Here is a 22,100-nt window from a genome sequence, read left to right as displayed (position 1 = left end):
TATTTTCCTGTGCCCCTGTCAAGCAGAACCACAGAAGTGATCTCCGGGGTGAATTTCCTATTACCCATCCAATCATCAAGATTTTTCTTGAAGAGTGCTAATGAGGAGCTCTGTTTGACATAGATAGGTAGTCTGTTTCAGAGTATGGGAAGTCTCTGGGACAAGAATCTATCCCTCCAGCATGTTCTTTTTTTTTTTGTGGTGACAAGGTTTAGGTCCCTAGAGCGTGTAGCTCTGAGGGATTGGAATTTCTTTAAGTGGAGCATGTCCAGCAGCTCTGGGTTTGACATAGCTTTGTATGTTAGGCAGAGATCGCCTATGAGTAGGCGATATGCGATGGAGTAAATCTGGAGTTTTTTGAGACGGTCTGCGTAAGGCATCTGTTAGAGGCCAGTAATCCTCTTTGTGAGGTATTTTTGCAGCCTCTCCAGTTGTTGTAGATGTCTTGTGAGATACATACTAAAAGGGGCGTTGTAATCTGTAATGGGTCTAATGAGTGATGAGTAGAGCGGAACAATGACCTCTTTTTTTCTGGATGAGAAACCTTTTGTGATGAGGTGTGCCACGTAGAAGGGTTTCTTGACCACTGTGGTGATGTGATTATCAAAGGAGAGACTACTGTCCACCTGTGTCCCAAAGTCTCTTATCACACATTTGGGGTTAAGTAGACTACCTCCTATGTGGTAGCTCATGGGTACAGAGTTTTTACCAAGGGGGATGCCAGTGCATCTTTTTGGCATTGAGCTTGAGACCATGGCTTTGACACCAGGCATCTGTCTCAGTGAGGCCCTTTTGTAGGATGTCCACATCATTAGGAGTTTCGATTATGGCTCCTAGTTTGCAGTCATCTGCGAATTTAGTTAGCCAAAGACCTTCTGTGTTAGCCTGTACTTCAGAGAAGTAGATACAAACAGGAGAGGACCCAGGACTGAACCCTGTGGTACTCCACTTGTCACTCGTCTGAAGTCTGATTTGGAGTCTGCTACTTTCACAGTGTGGGTTCTGTCATTAAGCCAGTTGGCAACCCATCTTGTGACATAGGCATAGGGATTTATACCTAGTTTAGTGAGTTTATCTATAATTCCAGACTGCGGGATGGTGTTGAATGCCTTGGCGAGATCTAGATAGGCTGTGTGAACCACCTTACCCTCATCTATGGCTTTGGTGACTACTTCAAAGAAGTTTATCAGGTTTAGGAGACATGATCTGCCTTTTACAAACCCAAACTGTGTGGGGTCCAGAGTTTGGAGATCTCCAGTGTCTTTGTTTATGAGTTCCATGATGACATGTTCCATGGCCTTGCATAGCAGGCTCGTCAGGCTAATGAGGCAGTAGTTCCCGGGGTCTGTTGTGGCCCCCCCTTTGTGGAGTGGGATAACTGTCGCGGTGCGCTATTCAATGGGCACAAAGCCTGAGGTGAGGCTATGATTGAACGTGGTACTCAGGTGGGATGCCAGTTCATTCTGTAGTTCATGTAGAAGGCAGCCTGGGATGTTGTCGGGTCCCATGGATGCTGTGTTCTTGGCTTTGGAGAGTGAGGTTTTTACCTGTGCAGCTGTGATTACATTGCATTCTTCATGTATAAAGATGGGCCCTTTAGGGGGTGAGAGGGGGGTAAAGTTAGCAGTGAACCTATCTGCCAGGATGTTGGCAATATCAGTTTGTTCTGTATATTTAGTGTCATTGTGCTGTAACTCAGAGCAGATCTGAGTGTTGCCATTGAGATTCTTGACATAGCTATAGAATGCTCTGTGGTTATCTTTAGAATCAGTGGGAATTTTGTTTTCACAACTAGCTTTGGAGGATTTTATGAGGGATCTCAGCTTCTTACTGAGGCTGACCAGGGAGTTCCTCCAGTCGTGGGATTTTACTCTTTTTTGCAACAGTTTCTTTCTTTTGTTGTAGAGTTTGTTTATGGCAGGGGACCACCAGATTGTCTTCCTTTTTTTGGAGGATAGCATCTTGGTTTTGTTAGGGATAGCATGATCCATTCACTCGTGTAAATGCTTATAAAGTGCATTTGTGTAGGATTCAGCAGTCATACCTCTATTGTCCATCTGCATGGGTGTCGTGAAGTTTGCCACCTCTGTCTTAAGAAGTGTGAAGTTGGCTTTGGAGAAATTTTTTACGGTTGTTTTCCTAATTGGGGGGGGGGGGGTAGGAGCGGGATGTGGATGTCTAGGGTGATTAGCTTGTGGTCGGATCTGACCAACGAGGAGATGACCTCTGGTGTGTCACCCATGTTGGTGATGACCAGGTCTAGGATATTGCTGCTCCTGGTGGGGGTGTGGATAAGTTGATCCAAGGCATTGGAATTGATGATTTCCAGAAAACGTTGAGCAAAAGAGTTGGTGCATGAGTAGTTTTCCCAATTAATGGTAGGGTAGTTGAAATCACCCATTATTAGAGTGTTGGGTTGTACCTTAATATTTTCCAGTGTATCAAGAAAAGAGGAGTGGGAATCCTGGGGCATGGTGGGGGGTCTGTAGCAAGCTACAGTCTGGACTGCAGTTTTGCCCAGAGTTAGTTGAACTTGGATAATCTCGGATGCATTATACTGAGCAACTAGCTTGGAGGTGTGGATATCCTTAATGAATATAGACACGCCTCCACCTTTAGTGTTTCGGTCCGGGTTTGGTGGCCGAAAAGTGTGGTATGAATTATAGCCTGGTAATGCAGGGGTGCTCTCTGGAGCTTTGAACCAGGTCTCTGTCACTGCACAGATGTCAATGTTCTCCATTTTAAGGAGTGCCTCGAGTGAGTGCATTTTGAGGTTTAGACTTCTAGCATTGAGTAGCATTACCCTCAGATTGTGTTTGCTTGTACCTGTTACGATGGTGAATTTGTCATTTGAACCTTGCCTAAAAAAGGCACTGTAGGGGTGGCAAGAGCCTTTGCCAGTTTCCGGAATCCCAAGGGCGACAGGTGCAGGCCATCTCTGGCAAAGCAGCGTGGTCTGTCGATCATGTCATCCCAGGCAGACAGATACTGGATTCCCTTAGAATGACACCAGAAGCTTAGCCAATTGTTAAAGTCAATAATTTTGTCCTTGTACTGTGGTATCATTCTGGGTGATGGCAGGATGCTACTCAGGGCTAGGGTCATACCGTTCCTCCATGTCTCTTCATGTAGTCCAGGGAGGTACGTCTCAGGTCATTCACACCAACATGGACAATGACAGAGTCATATTTGTACTTGTTGTGGAGTGACCTGAGTGCGTGCGTTATGTGGCGGATCCTGGCAGCTGGCAGTAACTTTTTCCTTATTTAGCCTGGTGAGTGGAACATCAGTGTGCCTGACTATAGAGTCACCTATGACTAGAATGTTGGGTACGTTATGCCTTATGGGCTGTAGTTGAGTGGCACACTGAGTATGTGGGCTATGTGTCATTTGGATTGTGTTGGGGGGTGGAGGTTGCTTGCATTTCTGCTTTGGAGGTCTCTGTTGTTTGGGCAGATTTGTACTGAGAGCCTCCGTGAATGTAGGTGTGTGTCTTGTGCTTCTGCGTGCGTGTTTTGGTGGTGTAGGTTTTGAGGGACTATGTGATGAGTGTGGTGCAGTGCAAGTGTTTACCTTCTCCTCTTGACTGTCTAGGCAAGTCTTTGGTGAAGAGAGCTTTGCTTTCAGTTTGGCTATATAAGTGCATCTCTCACAGGTTGTAGTGTTGGGTGGTAGGAGGAGAGGGTTGTCTGTGTACATGAGGCAATTGCTGCATTGTCCCAAGATGACCAAATTCATCAGGTAGACAGGAGAAAACGCCGGGAGCTGACCTTTAGACATGCCTGAATAGGTGCTTATTTATTAAGTACTAAAAACTGTTTTCCTCTAGTCAAGTGAGGAAAGTTGAGTGCTGTAGTAATTTGTAACTTATTTAGTGCTGCTGTTATCGATCCTAAAGGCTTACAACACTAGCCTTGCTGGAGGGTAAGAATGGGAGAACACTTTCATGACCTGTAGTCTGAGGGTGCAAACTCTTGTTAGAGGAAGCAAAGCTATCTGGTTGAGCACATCTAGATAAGCACCTGTGACGTCCAGAGTCTGTGTAGGTCTAAGTTGTGATTTGGTGTAATTGACCTTGATGCTCAGGTGATGACATAACCAGAGCAAGTGGATACATACTATCATACCAAAATGAACATTCTCTCCAGAAGACACCTGCACTGGCTGGGAGTCAATCATTACCAGTTCAGAGTACTGCCCTTTGGTCTCACCTCAGGCCCCAGGGTGTTCACCAAATACAAGGCAATGTAGTGTCTCACCTGAGACAGCTAGGATTTCATGTGTTTTCATACCTAGACAACTGGCTCCTGACTGCCCCATCCAGGCATCTACTTATTCAAGCAAGAGATTACTTGCTCTGGTTATGTCATCACCTGAGCATCAAGGTCAGTTACACCAAATCACAACTTAGACCTACACAGACTCTGGCGTTCATAGGTGCTTATCTAGATGTGCTCAACCAGATAGCTTTGCTTCCTCTAACAAGAGTTTGCACACTAAGACTACAGATCATGAAAGTGTTCTCCCATTCTTACCCTCCAGCAAGGCTAGTGTTGTAAGCCTTAGGATCGATAACAGCAGCAATAAAGTACAGTTGTGTACACTTACCATAAATGTAGATGTTCGAGTGTATTCACTGTTGCAGTCATTACATTTGGGTAATCTGCTGGCAGGTTGCCCTCAGTCAGCCTGAATTTCAAAGTCTTGGGTCCTGCTTCGGTTGCTGTCTCCTCTTCCATGACGTCAGGTCGTCAGGGGTATAAAACAGGCAGCCGATGCCATTTTCTTTAGTTTTTCTTGCCCCAGATGTCAGGTGCCCCCCAAATGGGGAGCAAAAAAAAAAAAAAATATATATATATAAAACTATATATACATGCAATTGTCACAACATAAATTTTACCTTCATCTAAAAGCAAATACACCACAAAGCCTGTAGAATATAGTGAAGGAAAGAAAAGCTGTAGAATAGAGGAGGATGGCGGGTGGGTAACCCGGACTGCAACAGTGAATACACTCTAACATCTACATTTATGGTAAATGTACACAACTGTACTATGTTCTTCATGTTTCACTGTTACAGTCATTACATTTGGGTAGAATCCCAAAGCTATGCATGGGAGGCTAGAACTAAATAGCATTAGGAGCGGCTATAAGGCCCTGCAGAACTGCAGTGGCAAAGCCTGCCCTGTACTTAGAGAACCATCAAGGCTGTTAATAAAAAGATAGGTGCCCTCTATAGACTTAAGCCCTTTCTTACTGCAGCTACCCAAGTGTCTCTTGCCCAAACTCATCTCCTCTCTACACTATTGTATGCCTCCCCTTCATTTATCAACATTTCAAAAGCTAACCTTCAGAAACTAGCCACAGCCTACCATAGTATTGCCAGGTTTGCCACAGGTTCCCCATATCGCACTCACCATTGTCGTAATCTCAAAAACCTTAACTGGCTAGAACTACAGAATCAAATTCTCCTACAGCAATTAGTCATCACTTATAAAATTCTCCATTACCCCTCTAATACACCCATACTTAATAACCTTATTGTCCCATACAAAAATCTTACTTCCCTTCGCTCAGCCAACAAACTTCTAGTAGCTACTCTCAAATCCCACAATAAAGCAGGTGACTCCTTATTTGCCAATACTGTTGGATCATACTGGAATAAACTTCCCATAGAACTAACCACTTTAGGCTCATCTCACCTTTTCAAAAAACAAATAAGGAAATATTTGCAATCTCACTGGCTATGCCCCCGCTCTAATCCTGACTGAGCTCAGGAAACAATCCCTCTCTCCCGCACCCTCCGTTGCTCTTCTACCTGCCCTCTTTCACTACTTCTATCCCTCTAGAGAAGTAGACCTAGCAACCCACCGGCCTTTTTATTACTCCTATTTTACCTCTTCTTTTGTTACTTGCCATTATCTCTGCAACCTGTCTTTTCTCCTGTATCTAACCTAGATCCGGATTTCCTTTGTGCAAATCTCTATCCTAAAAGTAGTACTCAACACAACGTGTCTGCTACTAATTGGGTAATTTATGTAAATTTTTACAGACTCTCCACCTGTCCCTATTTTCTCCCTTCATCATTCTTTTTTTTTAGCAGTCTTTCTATAGTAAATATTAAGTCATAATGATTCCGCACTGCTGTTTATTTCTTGTTAAATTGCCTCTGCATTACTATTCTATATGATAATTGTTCCCTTAGTTGCCTGCATGCTTTGTATACTTTGTTATTTGTTAGCTATTTAGTTTATTAGTGGAGCTTTTCTCCTCGGGCCTCTGCTGAAAATGGACATGTATCCAGCCAGACTAGCCCGGTCAACAAATGTAAAATAAATAAAAAAATAAAATAAAAAGAGAGGCAAATGATAATGCTTTGTAAAAGTATGAGCAGAACTCCAGGTAGCAGCTTCTAGAATGTCTTTGGTTGGCACCCCTCTGAGAAAAGCTGCTGAGGTAGATGCAGCCCTGGTAGAATGTGACCTAATGCCCTTGGGCACCGGTTTACCATGATGCAAATAGCAGAAACGAATGCAGTGGCTGCTTTGAAATAACCTTTCCCTCTAATCCTGCAGCAAATGCCACCAGTAGCTGCTCAGACTTTCTTAGAGATGTGGTCCTGTTTAAGTAGAATCTTAGTTGTCTGTGTACATTCAAGGAATGCAGAATCCACTCCCCCTTGTGTGGATTTGGGTAAAAAGTTGGCAGGTGAATAGTTTGGTTAAGAGCCACACTGGATACCACCGTAGGCATAAAGGAAGGATTGGTCCTGAGGGACACCCTGTCTGGGTAAAATATAATAAAAGGCTCCACAGCCATGAGGGCCTGTAGTTCTGAAACCCTTCTTGCTGAAGTGATTGCCAGAAGGAAAGATGTTTTCCAGGATAAAAACTTTATATCTGCAGTAGCAGCTGGTTCAAATAGAGGCAGGGTGAGCTTTTCCAACACATAATTAAGGTCCCATGCAGGAATTGGTGATCTTCTGGGAGGCCTTACATTTTGGCCACTCTAAGATACTGTTTTAGCAGAGGATGAGAAAAGATGGAAGGCTCTGTGTTGTAATGAGCCAAGATGGCAGAGGCATGGATTTTTATTGATGAAAAAGATAGGCCCTTGTCAAGCATTTCAGTCAAGTATTGTAAAATCTGAGGAATATTTGGCTTTGCTGTGTCAGTTCCTTGTGCTTGGTTCCAAGCACAGAATCTCTTTCATTTATCAGCATAAGATTTTCTAGTACTAGGCCTTTTGGCTTCCAAAATGACACCCATCACAGATTTACTGAGAGGTGTTATTTGAATAACTACATGATCAGCCATGCTGCCAGGTTCAGAGTTTGGAGCGGATTGTGCAGAATTTAATTGTTCTGCTGAGACAGTAGATGAGGTATTTGAGGCAAGTACAAAGGAGTGAGTTGAGACATATTCCTTAGGCTTGGGTACCAGTGCTGGCAAGGCCAGTCCAGGGCAATTAGAGTCATTTTTGGTTTTCCCTGTCTGACGTTTAGTAGGACCTTGGGAAGAAGAGGCAGAGGAGGAAAGGTGTAGACTGATAGGTTTTTCCAACTGAAGGATAGGACATCCACTTTCCATGCTTGTCTGTGATAAGTCCTTCTGCAGAATTTGTCCAGTTGATAATTCTAGGGTGAGGCAAATAGATCTATGTCCGGGATCCCCCATGTCTTTATCATGCTGAAGACTTGTGGATCCAGTTTCCACTTGTGAGGGTCCATAAGATTTCTGCTTAGGTCGTCTGCCAGAGTATTTTGTTTTCCTGGCAGGAATTGAGCTTGAAGATGTACTTGGTAAGTCAAGGCTGTGTCCCACAATGCCATGGCTAGTCTGCAACGGGGGTAGGAATGTGTGCCCCCCTGCTTGTTTATGTACCACGTAACCGTGGTGTTGTCTGTCTTTATCAGTAGTTGTCCTGGATGAAGTAAGTCCTTGAAGGCTGTCTAGAGCATTCTGAACAGCTAACATCTCTTTCTGGTTGATATGCAGATGCATTTGTTTTGGGCTCCATATGCCCTGAATGCATCTCCCCACCAGGTGGGCCCCCCAAGCATAGTCGGATGCGTCTGTAGTTAGGGTTTGGTTGGCAGGGGGTAGAGTGAAAGACCGTCCCATGTTCTGGTGACATGTCTCTGCCCACCAAAGAAACACTCCTGTTGTAGGCAGGGAATGAGAGGAATCATTGTTTCCAGACTGTGACAATGTTGACTCCATAAACTTTTTAGGTACCACTGTAGTTTCCTCATATGCAGTCTTGCATATGGAATCAGTAGAATGCAGGATGCCATGAACCACAGAGCCTGCAGAATTTGTCTTGCAGATAACTGGATTTTTGTTGCCATCTGCTTGAAGTAAATAGTCAGTTACCTTTGTTTGTTTGGCATAAAGTAAGCCATCTGGGCAGTTGTATTCAAGCTTGCACCCAGGAATGTAATCTTTTGAGAGGGTACCAGTTGTGATTTCTTTTCTTTTATTGTGTACCCTAGGCATGTTAGTAGCCTTTTCACAAATGCCAGATGTTGAAGAAGAATGTCCTTGTCTTCTGCTTGAATGAGACAGTCGTCCAAGTAAGGATAGATTTGTATACTTCTTTGTCTGCAAAATGCAATTACTGGTGCCAGGCACTTTGTAAAGACCCTGGGCGCAGTAGATAAGCCAACCCTGTAGTATCTGTCTGGCTTGCTAGGAGCCGGAGGTAGGAAATCTGGAGTCATGCTTGATTCCGAAAACACATCATCAACAATGTCTAATACAGGAGGTATGGCCAAAGGCCTATGCTGAGGAAGAAGGAGGAAATCCCTAAGCCTCTTTTTTGATTCTGAGAAATCTTGACTCTCCCAGTGAAAATGTTCCCTCAACGTATGCAAGGTTTCTCCAAAGGAATAATCTTCAGGAGGAGATGCAGATGGGATAGATTCCTCTGCATCTGAATCCTCATAGGGTGGTATAGAAAATTCCTGATCAGAAGATGAATCAGAAGAAATAGAAACCTGATCTGAAGATTCATAATCAGTGTCTTGCCTAGGCCTCTTATCGGGGAGTTGGGAACCCCTGATCAAGGTAATTAAGTCTTCAGCTATTTTGATCATCTGCTTTTTGGGCATAGAGGCCTGAGCACGTGGCTCATGTGTTGGATTTTAGCCTTAGAACTTGCTTTTGTCTTTGTTTTTGAAGCTGGCGTCGGTTTTATATAGAAATGCTGAGGCCTGAAGACACCCTCAGAAGCCGGTACCTGCTCAGCGGCTCCAGACCCATCCGAGGGAGAGACATCCGCGGGTACAGTACTTTGAGAATCTCACGGTGTGCTGGACTCGACTCCACATGGGTCTCGGTAGAGGTCTGCGACTCTAAAGTAGTGCGTATTAGGGGCTGCGAAAGCACCTCACTGAGTACCGGCGACTGGCTTAGGAGAAGCTTCGTCATCAAGTTTTGGAACTTGACGGTCTGTCTCTGTCCTTTTCTTTGTGTTTTTTGTGAACTCCGGTAGTCGGATTGCTCTCCGACGACATTTCAGGGTAGTTAAATCTTTTTCCAAAATGTTTTGAAGCAAAGATATACCGACGCTTAATAGTGCATTGGTTAATTCTAGCACAAAACCGACAGCAAGACACGTTATGATCTGGGCCTAGGCAAGGAATACAAAACAAATGAAAATCCTTATGAGGTATTTGCTTCCCACAAGTAATGCAATTATTAACTTTTACTGACATCGGTATGGAGCAAGAAAAAGTTTCCCCAATGGGGTACTTGGCTTTAATTAAAGACTTTGGTTCTGAAACTCGAATTCGAAAATTTCTGGAGTCGGCCAACTGACACTTGTGAACTGCTTCTGCTTCGGGCACCGCGCGGCAAGAAAGACTAAAGAAAATGGTGTCTGCTGCCTGTTTTATACCCCTGACGACCTGATATCATGGAAGAGGAGACAGCAACCGATGCAGGACCCAAGACTTTGATATTCAGGCAGACTGAGGGCAACCTGCCAGCAGATTACCGAAATGTTATGACTGCAACAGTGAAACACGAAGAACATCTCTAGTTCCATTAGTCAGATTTCATATATAGGTCCTGCAGTGGACTCTTTCAGTGCAATGGTCTGTTCTTCAGCATCCCTTGAACACTCCAATCAAAATTTCCAAAGTTTGCAAGAGAATATCTTTGGTGGATTCATTCAGAAAAACTTTGTCAAGGTCGTCCCTTTGTTCTCCCACATCCAGTAGCCAAAGTCACCAGAGATGCTGGCCAGATTGGGTGGGGGGGCATTTCTTGAGAAGAAAAATCCAAGGTACGTGGTTTATCAGAAGAGGCCAATTTGCACATCAGTGTCCTAGATATGAAAGCAATCCTACTAGCATTGCAGGTTTTTCAAAATGTTCTCCCTCAGAGATGGCTGCAATACAAATGGACAAAATGTCAGTAGTCTGGTACATCAACAAGCAGGGGGGATCCAGATCTTACTCATTGTATTGAGAGGCAACGGGACTGTGGCAATGGGCGATCTTGTCTGTCCATTTTCTTATGGCAGTGCACATCATGCTTGCAGGCAAACTAAGCAGGTCCATTTTGGTTCCATACAAATGGTCTCTCAAAGAGTGACGGAAAGGATTTTTTGTTGATGGGACCAGCCATGCTGTAATCTTTTTGCTTCTTCCCTCAGCAACAAGTGCAGAAGGCTCTTCACTCTGGACCCTCCACAAGGGAAGCATTGAGAGATACTCTGCTCTATGATTGGGCCTCTAGTCTCCTTTATGCTTATTGTCCTTTACCCCTCATCCCCAAATTTCTACAGAAAGCATCCCAGTTGAAGAGCAGTCATCCTCATTGCTCCTTTTTGTCGTTGTCAAGTTTGTTTTCCCTTTCTGTGGCCTCAATTCTGTATCCACCTTGGATACTGGATCCACATCTAGACCTATTTTATCCAGCAAGGATGAAACACCCAGACATCAATGGCCTCAAGTTGATCGCATGGTTTCTGCAGTTCCAGTGATGGCTAGGCAGTTCAGGCTTTCCTCCTCGGACCAACATATTCTTTTATCCTTTTAGAAGCTTTCTATTAGGAAAATTTACAAAAGTAAATGGAAAAGAGTTTCAGTTTAAGCTCATCAGAGAGACCTGAACCCCTTCTCTACCCCAGTTTCTCTAGTTCTGGATTTTTCTGGCTTTCATTTTTAACAATGGAGTGAGTTATTCTACTATTAAAGTTAAGTAGTGGCCATTTCTAATTTTCACTAAGATCAGAATCATTCCTCCTCCATTTTGACTTCTTTGCTATTACCTTCCTTAAGGGTTCCTTTTTGCTCAGGCCCCTGGTTAAAGATCCTACCCCCCTTAGGATTTGACTATTCTGTTACAGGCTCTTACCTTACCTCCATTTGAGCCTTTGGCTCAGATTAACCTTAAGTTAAGTTCTTGTCCTGAAAACAATTTTTCTGATCACTGTCACTTCTGCTAGATGAGTATCTGAACTCCATGCCCTCTCAGCAAGATCTCCATACTAGACCTTTCATAAGGATAGGGTTTCATTATGCATGAACCCATCTAAGGTGTCTTCTGAATCCAATGTAAATCATGTTATCAGTTTACCTGTGTTCTTTCCGAAATTCTCAAACAAAGGAAAATACATGCCTCATCTTTTGGACGTGCATCAGCAGCTTAGATTTTATCTGCACAGAACCCAAAATTTCAGGAAAACTGACCAACTATTTGTATTCATCTCCAAGAGCAAATTGGGTAAAGCAGTCTCTAAAGTCTTCTTCTTTCAGCTTTTCCCAGTTAGAGGTTGCCACAGTGGATCACCTGTCCGCTAATGATTGGCATTGGAGCTTTTTTAAGGTGTCGAGTTGCCAGCCCGTTGCCCAACCTTCCACAGAAGGCACACACACATGCACTCGTGCCTAGGGCCAATTTAGTGTGTCCAATCCACCTACAGCATGTCTTTGGGATGTAGGAGGAAAACGGAGCCACCCAGAGGAAACTCACACGACCACAGGGAGGACATGCAGACTCCGCACAGAAGGCACCAGAGAACCTCTTGCTGTGAGGTGGCAACGCTAACCGCTGCACCACAGTGGCCGCCCAAAGCAGTGTCTAAAGTGACCTTGGTAAAATGAGTGACTGATTGCATATCCTTGTTTATAAAGAAAGAGGTTTATCTTTACCTAAGCCTTCCAAAGCACATCCTATGAGGTCTGTAGCCATTTCATCTGCTTTTTGGTCAAGAGCATCCATAGATGATATTTCTGCAGCTGGCACTTGGTCCATTGCTCATACCTGAATTGCTCATTATAGGTTAGACATACTTTTCTGAAATAAGGTAGCATTTGGTCCCACTGTACTCCACAATATCCTTCCATGAAGACCACCCAAGGTTCATCTAGCTGGGGACCCTGTTTCTTCAGCTGAGAAGTGAATGAAAATGACAACATCAGATACAGACGTTATGTACTCACCATAAAGGTGCATCTGTGTTGTTCATTTTCATTCTTCAACTCCCCGCCTTCCAATCCCCTTCCTTTTCTCCAAGTGAGACCTAAGGGATGCCCCTTTGGGAACCTACCTGTTCCCTGTTTGGGCTCCAGCCTATCTGTATGCCTTTATCTTACTTTTTCATAATGATATAGTGTCATGTATACATTTGTGTTGAGGCAGCAAACTCAATCTGAGGTATGTCAGGATGGTGGGGCATTGTGGGTAAAGTGAGGAGCTCGAGAGCTGAATCTGTGAGTCTAGTGTGTGCATCTGAGTTGGAACTGAGGTCGGATCAGAGACCCACTGGTTGAAGAAAAATGAAAACAGACAATACAGTTGTATCATTATGGTAAGCACATAACTTTTGTTTTCCCACATCTAAACAGATGGCATGCACATAGTAGTCCATAGAGTGTTTATCTGAACATTGTTCATAGTACAGTTTTGTGCTGTCTCAGAAGTGCATTATTAAATGTGTGTGTTACCAGCATAGTCAACATGAGCTGCAGACTACCATTAACAGCTGTGAAATTGTAAAGAAGGCATGGCATGGTGTTCATTAGATAGTTCTAATTCATAGGCAGAAGCTAGTCATACTGTATAAAAAATATTAGTTGTTGTTTAATTGCTGTTGAATGTTCACAGCACTGTTCAAAGAGTGAATTACACAAATGGGCAAGTATAAATAAACACTGAGTGTGGAGAATATTTCTTGTATTTTTGAAAATAGTCGGGTGGCCACAGTGGTGCAGCGGTTAGTATTGTTGCATCACAGCAAGAGGTTTTCCAGTTTGATTCTCGGCTGGGGTGCCGTCTGTATGTCCTCCCTGCTGTCACATGGGTTTCCTCATGGTGCTCCGGTTTCCTCCCACATTCCAAAGACATGCAGTAGATGGATTGGACACACTAAACTGGCCATAGGTGTGAGTTTGGGTGCATGTGAGTGGTACAGATGAACTACCGTGGCAGGGCTAGCCACCTGTTGTGTAAACCTTAGCTCGAGGATTGTCACTGTTGAAGTGGCACCCCAACCCCATGTGCAAAATGGGAAAAGGGGTTGAAGATGGATGGATTGAAAATACTAACAATTTAATTGCTTTTTCATGGTTAGTGTCTCTACTTCTGTACAGTGTTGTATAACGAAAACTGTCTTAGAAAATTCAGCACATTTTATAATGCTCATCAAATTTTCTTGTTTGCTTTTCTACATTTATAAACCAGATATGCTGCTTATTAAAACCATAAGAACTGTAGTTTACAAGTTTTTGTAAGTTGAATATGCTACTTATTAAAACCGCTGTAGTTTATACATGTTCATTAACATAGTAAGATAGTTATTAAAACTGTAATTACTGCACTTTACAGACACTTGTAAACCAAATATGTTACTTGTTAAATCTAAAAGAACTGTAGTGTACAGGTACTCAAACTGAATGTCCCAAAATATGCATTTTACAGATACTCGTAAACTTGGAATCTCAAGAACTGTAGTTTACAGATATTCAGCACTCCAAATAGTTGGCACAGCAGATTTTTAAAGTGATCACTAATTTATGAGCTCTTGGTAGGTAGAGTGGTTCATCATTAGACTATACCATCAAGTGTAGCTCCTTACCAATGACTTGGTGCAGAGGTTTGTGTCGTGACATGTTACATAAAAGAGATGTTGCTGTCTTCTGAACATCTGTGTTTCCAGACTGCAGCAGTCTGGAGATCTGCGGTAAGCCATTTTCTTTCAGTCCAATAATTTGGCTTGTTGCATTAGACATCTAAGACATTGAAAAAAAATATTAAAACCAACATTGGATATTCATATGGATCACTGACAACACATAAAGCTATAACAATTATTTACACATATTTCAACATCATATCTTTTTCTGAAAAGAGGTATCTTCATAATATCAGCAGTAGAGGTACATCAGAAGAAGGAAGGTTTTGTGAATCTTATCTCAGGACATTTCCTTCTCTCAGTGCTTCTTCTCTGAAAACTCAGTGCTGCTGCTGTTTATTTTAACCAGTACACATATGCATATTTTTGCAAATTAGACTTTCCTGTCAGCTTTTTCTTCCCAATATAAATGGATTTGAGCTGTTTTATTCTTTGAGTAGTAAATTAAAATCCAAGTTGCATGAAGAAGGCCAGTGACCTACTGAATTTGTCCAATTATTGTTGCTGCCCATTATGTAACTGTTCTTCTCCACCCTGTTCTCCTACCCTTGTCATCCTGCACTCATCCTCTTTTCCTTTGTATCCTTGTGCTGACTTATATGCCAACATATTCTCCAGTAAGTTGTATTCATGGTCTGTGACCAGCTTTGTAAAGAAGCACATCCTTAAATCTGACTTGATTTCTCCCCTTCCAGTTGCCTCCCATACCGTTTCTTTCCCCGTACCTTAACTCCATTCCTTCTCCAGTGCCCCCTTACAAGTCCATCCATATCCTTCACTCTCTCCTTCCACTTGCAAGACACATTACCATTTGTTTAGCTTTATTTCGCTCACATACTCCCACTTCCTTTAATAATAACTTTTTCGGCAGAGGCAGTACTACCTTGATGTATTATTTTCTGTAATGCTTCCAGACTAGTACACAATATGGCAAATGTTGCATTACCAGATATGTACACAATGAAATACTGAAATTTGTTTCACCTGAGAATACCCCATGAAGTGCAACCAAGCAATCTTGTCGGCATTATGCAAGCCAGGGTGCACCATGTTGCATTGCTGAGTGAAGAATCCCTTATTCCTCAGTCCTCTGTAAGGTCTCCCCCATGTATGTATGTTATTTTTGTCATGAAATCCTTCCTGTCATTTACCTGCCTGTTACGTCATCTTCACCAGGTCTTCTTTCATTCAGCAAGCAAACCTTAAAAAGAGCTTTCTTTCTGCAAGTAGGAGGAGCCTTTGGCTAAACTTGTAATGTGTCTCCTCAGAGTCTGCTTCTCTATCTTCTGAGGATTCCACCTGTCATATATGATGATAGGGAAATGCCCATAAAAGTATGGGGTGGATTTTCCTTTCCTAAGTTTTTTTCTCACCATTTCTGAAGGTTTAAGCTTGCGTTATAATATAAGTTATTTTGTCTGCTTTGCCTTTTCAGCATTAATTGTTAGTATATCTTCAATTATTTTTCCAATTGTTTGATCCAGTTTATTATTTTCTACCACTTTTTGATTAGAGAAAAAAAATATTGTGATGGTTCAAGCTTCTTATCAGAAGATTCCTTATAATGAAAAAGATTGTGACTCAAGAGCAAACAACCATAGTGCACATATTGCACAGGTACTTGAAATTTCGATTTCTGCTCTTTCTTAATTAAACAGCTTTGTATCATCTGAAAAGACCTCTTGCTAATGCCTGAAGATGTTAGTGAAGAAGTCAATGAAGAGCAAGCATCACTCTAGAAATAGGTTATCATTAGGAGAGAGAACAGCACAAGCAGAGGAGGACTCTTCACTCGAGAGCATTGAAGAAGGTCTTCTTTCAGTGACCAATAACTACAAATGACCCGTCAACAAAGGTTTGATTTACTGACCATTCTCTCACCAATATCTTTATTAATGAAAAAAAATACTGAGATGTCAGTGAAGGCTTCATTTTTATTTTTGTTTTAAACTCTGCAGGAGTACCCTGATGGCCCCTTTCCCTACACCCAAGCAGGCAATTAATTCTGTGGAGGCAGGAGCCAGGCATCCACAGGCTGAGAGTCCTACAGCCCATTCATTCCCACTTGGCTGGCTCAGTCTAGCCATTTGTTCCCTCACAGAGAGATTTTGGTGGTCGGTAATGGCCTGGCTTGCTATGGAGCTACTGATGCCACCTCTTTAACACCCCACTGCCTCACTGCAGCTCTTCTGAGCTGTGCCACTGCTGCCTTGCCATATATTGAGTTACTCTCCACTCTCTCTTAACTATGTATGATGGCACAGCATGTGCTCACAAACTTGTACTCCATGGTTGCAACACATTCTGCTCCCAGTAGGTGTCACTCAAGTGGTGAACTAAAGCTTCCTCCCTTCCCCCAGGATGGGCATGTGGACAATGGCAGCTCACTCCCATTCTCCCCAGAAAACTCAATCAGGTGCCTTAGCTACTACTCAAGCTCAGGTTAGATGGGTCATACTAAGTGCTTTATCCCTCCACAAGTTGGAATGAAGGCACTGATGACTGAACAAGGAGATTTCCCCTGGAACGGAGAAACAGATCCCCGAACCTGCTGGATGAGATGGGGACTAGGACATCATCCCTCCTTCCCTTTGCCCAGCACTTCATATTCCTTCAAAGGTTTATGAGAAAGAGGTTTCTTTGGATTTTCCTTCCTTGCTAATTTGAGTCAAACAACTCTGGTGATCTATTTAAAGAATTTTCCAAGCATGTCACCCTAATTTGGGAGAGGGAGAGTCAATGATAGTGTAGAGGAGGGGCTTGTTTGATAGCTTCTTAAAAGGAATCTTTCATTTTGTGAGCAGAACTCCTTAATCTAAGCATAAATATAGTCAAACTCAAAAAAAATAATATATACTGGCCTTCCAGCAGGCTGCTCTACACTGTCTGTACTAGCTGTCACCACAAATTAACCCACTAAATGGACTTGCTAATACAAAAGAAGGGCTCCTTCATTTATCCAAACTTACAAATCCTAAATTTAACAATTACGAAGATAGGCTTTTTATATCATTTAGGCATCAATTTATTATTGTATATTTCAAAATGGAAGAAATTTTCTCTTTGGTGCCAAAAGAAAAAAAAACAGGATGCTTATCAAATCAAGTAGGTATTCTAACCATTCTTTCCTATAAGTGAGAGCTGCTCATTTCAGGACTGGCATATGTTAGACATATCCATCTGTTTAACAATAAATCCACCTTTTTTTACATGTTTTGAGGTCGGTTTTTAAAATGCGTACTTCACATCAGGCCATCAAGAAAATCTATCCGTTCTCCTAGGGACCTTTGTCTCCTTTTGAACTTCTCTTCCTTCTATCTCAAATTCTGCACATGAAAGACCATCTTGCTAGTGGCTCTTACTTCAGCAAAAGTGTTTCTGACCTATGAGTCCTTATGGGTTCTCTTCCTTTTCTAATTTTTCACAAGCACATAGCGTCCCTGATGTTTAGCCCTTCTTTTATGCCTAAAAGTTTCAATTAAATGTCCGTGAACAAATCTATTGACTTTCTTGCTTTCTTCCCCAAGCCTCAAACTAATGGAGAAAGAATTCTGCATTTGCTGGACAATCATAGCCAGCTTAGAATCTTATTTCAAGAAAGCTAAGGTTATCACAAAATCTGATCAGCTATCTATCTTTCTTCATGGTAAAAACTTGGCTGCACTGTTTCTAAGCAGACTATCTCCAGATGGATTTTCTTAATTATCTCCTTTTGTTATTCCTTCCATGGCAAATCTCTTTTAGGTCAATAAAGTGCATTCTACCAGGGCTATTGACTCTTCTGGTGCTTTTTTTTTTTTTTTTTTTTTTTTTTTTTAAGGCATCAAAAAAAAAAAAGCATTTTAGAAGCAGACACTTCTTTCCATTCACACATTTACAGAACACTATAAAATTGATGACATGTGCAGGTCCAGAACTGGTTTCACCAGATCCATTCTTCAAGAGATGTTGGACTCCAGTTCCTTGCCTTAGTCCTCATTCCGATAATCTAAAGCTTTGCAGATTTTCCCATATGTGAGCAACACAGTAGCAGTGATCATATGAAGGACATAGTACAGTTGTGAAAGAACTTGCCTTAAGGTAGATATCTGAAAAGATCACTGTTCCAAAATCTTACCCTCCCCCCTTCCCATTTTTTTTATTGGCCGAGTTAGACCTGTCTCTGCTAACATGAGTCTTGTTCCTGTCCCTTTTCTCCTTTATTTTTTCACTGCCTGACGCAAAAAGTTTCTGAGGAGCTTTGTGTCTCTATGCCCCTTATGTACCAGCATGCTGTCTCATGCCTGGATCATGGAGCAGATGTGTGGTGCAAATTTCGGTATACTGGCTGGATGTACAGTATCCTTGGCAGTACAGTCCCATGTGTGAGCAATGAGCAACAGTGATCTTTTCAGAGATCAGTTGTTTTAGTAAGTTCATACATAAATGTACATCTGATGTTGTTAATTTTAGTTTATTCCTTACTCTTGGGATTCGGTTCAGACCTTGGAACCGAGCCAGCCTTTTTTTCAAGCTCGCGTCAGCCATAAACCTCTTAAGCTACCCATCATGCCCTTCTCCCTGTTACCTCAGATCTAGTTTGCCACGTTGCTGTTCAGCCGTGTTGAGCCGTTCCTCTCCAGCTAAGTGTATATTTTGATAATTGTTTGAGTTTTTTCTTACAGAATTCTTAGTTTTTTGACTTTAAGTCATATTTTCTTTTTCTTTATTACCTGTACCTTTTTGGTATCTTCTACTACCTTTGTTAGTAAGTCTTTCCTCACACTCACTTGGGCCTTGTTACAGTGTGTGCGTGTGCCTAGTTTTTGAATATTTTGTGGATATAATGTCTGAAAAGAAAGGGAGTCCAGGCTTTAAGAGGTGTTGGAGCGCATACACAAACTGCCTCAATCTGACATGCATGACTTGTGTGTTTACTGTTTGGGCATGCCTCATCTCACAGTGAAGCTGTCCTGTCAGATTTGTAAAGGTTTTCCTGCCATGACTTTGAATGAACTTAAAAATAAACTAGTACTAAAGGGTCTCCTTAAGACCTCTTTCTGCAAAGGCTGTTTCTGGGTTGCAGGAATCTTCTCCTCCTTTCAAACAACATAAAAGATCTAAGTCTCTTCCATCATCTCCCTCTAGAGACCCTAAGGAATTGAACCATAAAAAGGCTAAATTGCCAGAGTTGTCAGTGCCAGCAGTTGCTTCAGCACTGACTCACTTGACTCTTGTCTTCGATTATGTCTACTGGTCCCTCTACACCATTGCTTTCGGCGCAGACTTTAGCCTTCATGGTGCAGACTACTACGGCACCGACTAGTTCAGTGCAGACTTTCTCGACACCGATTGGTATATCAACGTAGCCATCTTTAGCAGAGACTGAAGTCTCAGTGCAGACTCCTTTGGCACCGTCCAGTTTCTCGGTGTAGACATCTTTGGCATCGACAATTTTCTCAATGCAGATATCTTTGGTGCCGACAGTTTTCTCGGCACAATTGCCTTCAGCGCCAACAGTTTTCTCGGTGCAGACACCTTTGGTGCAAACAATTTTCTTTGAACAGACCCCCTCAGCACAGGCTCTTTCGGCGCCAATGCAGACATTACCTATTCAGACACCTTCTTTTAGTGGTTGTGCTAGCCCTTTTTTCGTCAGGACCGAATCGCCTTCAGGGCTTGCAATGAGGTCTACCAGAAGCCTTTCTGAACATGATGTGGTGCGTCTTATAGACCAGCTGCTTTTGGCCAGAGGAATTCCTGCTCCTTCAAAAGTCTCTCTCCCCTCTGGAGTTGATCACCCTTCTCCACAGACTCCTACCTATACTCCTTCGACCTCTGTGGAGGTTTTGAGGCATCCCACCTCGGGCAGGCCGACCTTCCCGGCCTTGGAGAGGACGCTGGCCACTGCTTCTCGACCACCTCTGCCGGAGACTACCACTTCCTCTGAGCCTCAGCTGTCTCAAGTCACAATCCCCAGACTCCGGGCTCAAGAGTCTTGGGCCATTCTCCCCCTGGAGACACCATCCTTGCAGCCTTCCCTAGAGTCTTCCACTGATGTAGTCCACTGCAAGACTACGTGTAAGAGGAAGCACATGAACTCCATGGAAGAGTCAGTGACCAAAGGCACAGATTACGATGACGGGAAGGGGTCCCCACATTCACTTTCTGATGAAGTTTCCTTTGGTGACATCCTCTAAATTTTAAAGCAGAGAGGTGAATGGAAGTCCTCTAACCCTTTTTCAGAGGAGTCTGTGTTCCTGCAGGCTTTTCATGCCAGGCCCCCTACCTCCTGGGTTACCCCACCAGCCGGTGAGCTCATCGTGCAGCATGCGTGGAAGGCACCGGACTCTGTAGGGCAAACAAAATCCTTTCTCCCGCAGAAGAGTGCCCTCATTGGTCGAAAGGTCTCCCAGTAGACGCCATGGTGGTGGCTGTCGCTACAAAGAAGGAACTGGCAGAGGCGAGCCAGGCTGTCCACCCATCCAAAAAGGAATCCCGGGCAGTGGGCAGATTAGGGAAGTGAGTCTTTGCATCATCGACCTTTGCTGTTAGGTCCTTGAACTACCTGGCACAAGGCTACAGAGAGACTTGGTGTCCGAACTCTCTGAGACCTTGGCAGGAGCAGTTTCTGATGAGGTCCGAGACAAGGTGGCTTCTCAGTTAGTGACCCTAGAATCAGTTTCCAGTTCCTCAGTGTGTTTGATATCACACGCTACTGAGGGAGCGGTGAGAGCTGCGGGTGTAGGCATAGTCATGAGACCCCATGCCTGGATGCACCTTTGTGACTTTGCGGATCCCTTCAAGGCTTCCTTCCTTAATGCCCCTATTGAGACCACTACTTTGTTTGGGTCCAAAGTAAAAGATACATTGGCCAGATGTAAACACCTATCTGCCATGAGTGTCCGTTTATCTTCTCCTCAGCGGTTCTATTCTAGGAATCAGAAGAGTGGGAAAATGTGGCACAAAAAATCTCAGGGTCCTTTCCATGACTTTCAGGCTGAGTATTCCCCTAGAGGCAGGGAGGGGAATTAACGGAAGGCGTCCCTTTCAGGGCAGGGGTGGTCCATGAAACCGGGTTCCAGGGAATCTTTTTCTGGACAGCCCTATCAGCGCTCCTGAGAAGCAGTCCGATTGCTTTCCTCTGGAAGCAGTCAGGGGGTCGTTTTTCCTTGTACCCTCCTGCCTGACAAACCATAACCACAGATGCTTGGGTACAAAGGCTCATCACCAGAGGATACCATATTCCTTTCTTATTCACTCCCCCCTTACCTAGAAGCTTACACAACGTGCCACCCAGTCAAAGGAAAGCTGCAGCTATAGAAATATCAGAGCTGCTTCAAAAAAAGAGTCATCCAAACAGTCCCCCCAGACCAGACAGGATCCGGCTTCTATTCAAGATTTTTTTGGTGCCAAAAAAAACTGGATGGTCACGGCTGGATGTGCTCCATAGATCTTCAAGACGCGTACTACCACATAAAGGTGGAAAGTTGCTCAAGAAGATAACTTTGCTTCTGGGCGGGGGCCAGTCTTTACCAGTTTCACGTACTGCCCTTCGGACTCTCTACAGCCCCCAGAGTGTTCACAAAGTGCATGGCAGTAGTCACAGCTGTGGCTTCAAGGATTCCAGGTGTTTCCCTACCTAGACAACTGGCTCATTACTGCCCCAAGAAGACATCTACTGGATCAGGCCTTGACTTACACCCTAAACACTGCACAGCAACTCGGAATATCGATAAACTGGAAGAAGTCAAACCTTACTCCGAGTCACTCATTAGAGTACATTGGAGTGACTCTGGACACATGATTTGTGCAGCCTCTCTACCAGATCACAGAATTCAGAGGATCAAAGAACAGGTTCAGGCAATACTTTCTCAAAATCTAGCCCCAGCTCAATCCATTCTTCAACTGCTGGGATCGATGGCAGCCTCCATCACCATAGTCCCTCTAGCAAGGCTTCACATGAGGCTTCTTCA

General features: G+C 43.4%; 1 protein-coding gene across 1 annotated transcript in view; it reads right to left on the bottom strand.

The window, feature by feature from the left end:
- Positions 1-22,100, bottom strand: part of PKP1 (plakophilin 1) — an 833,005-nt gene that overhangs the window by 190,382 nt on the left and 620,523 nt on the right. The window contains exon 10 of the mRNA XM_044076546.1: positions 14,089-14,242. Coding sequence (XP_043932481.1) covers positions 14,089-14,242 — 154 coding nt within the window. The remainder of the gene's footprint in view (positions 1-14,088; positions 14,243-22,100) is intronic.

Source organism: Protopterus annectens, chromosome 7.part0 (genome assembly GCF_019279795.1).
Source record: "Protopterus annectens isolate FY-2018-M chromosome 7.part0, PAN1.0, whole genome shotgun sequence".
Taxonomy (NCBI): domain Eukaryota; kingdom Metazoa; phylum Chordata; order Ceratodontiformes; family Protopteridae; genus Protopterus; species Protopterus annectens.
This window is presented reverse-complemented; position numbering and strand designations above follow the sequence as displayed.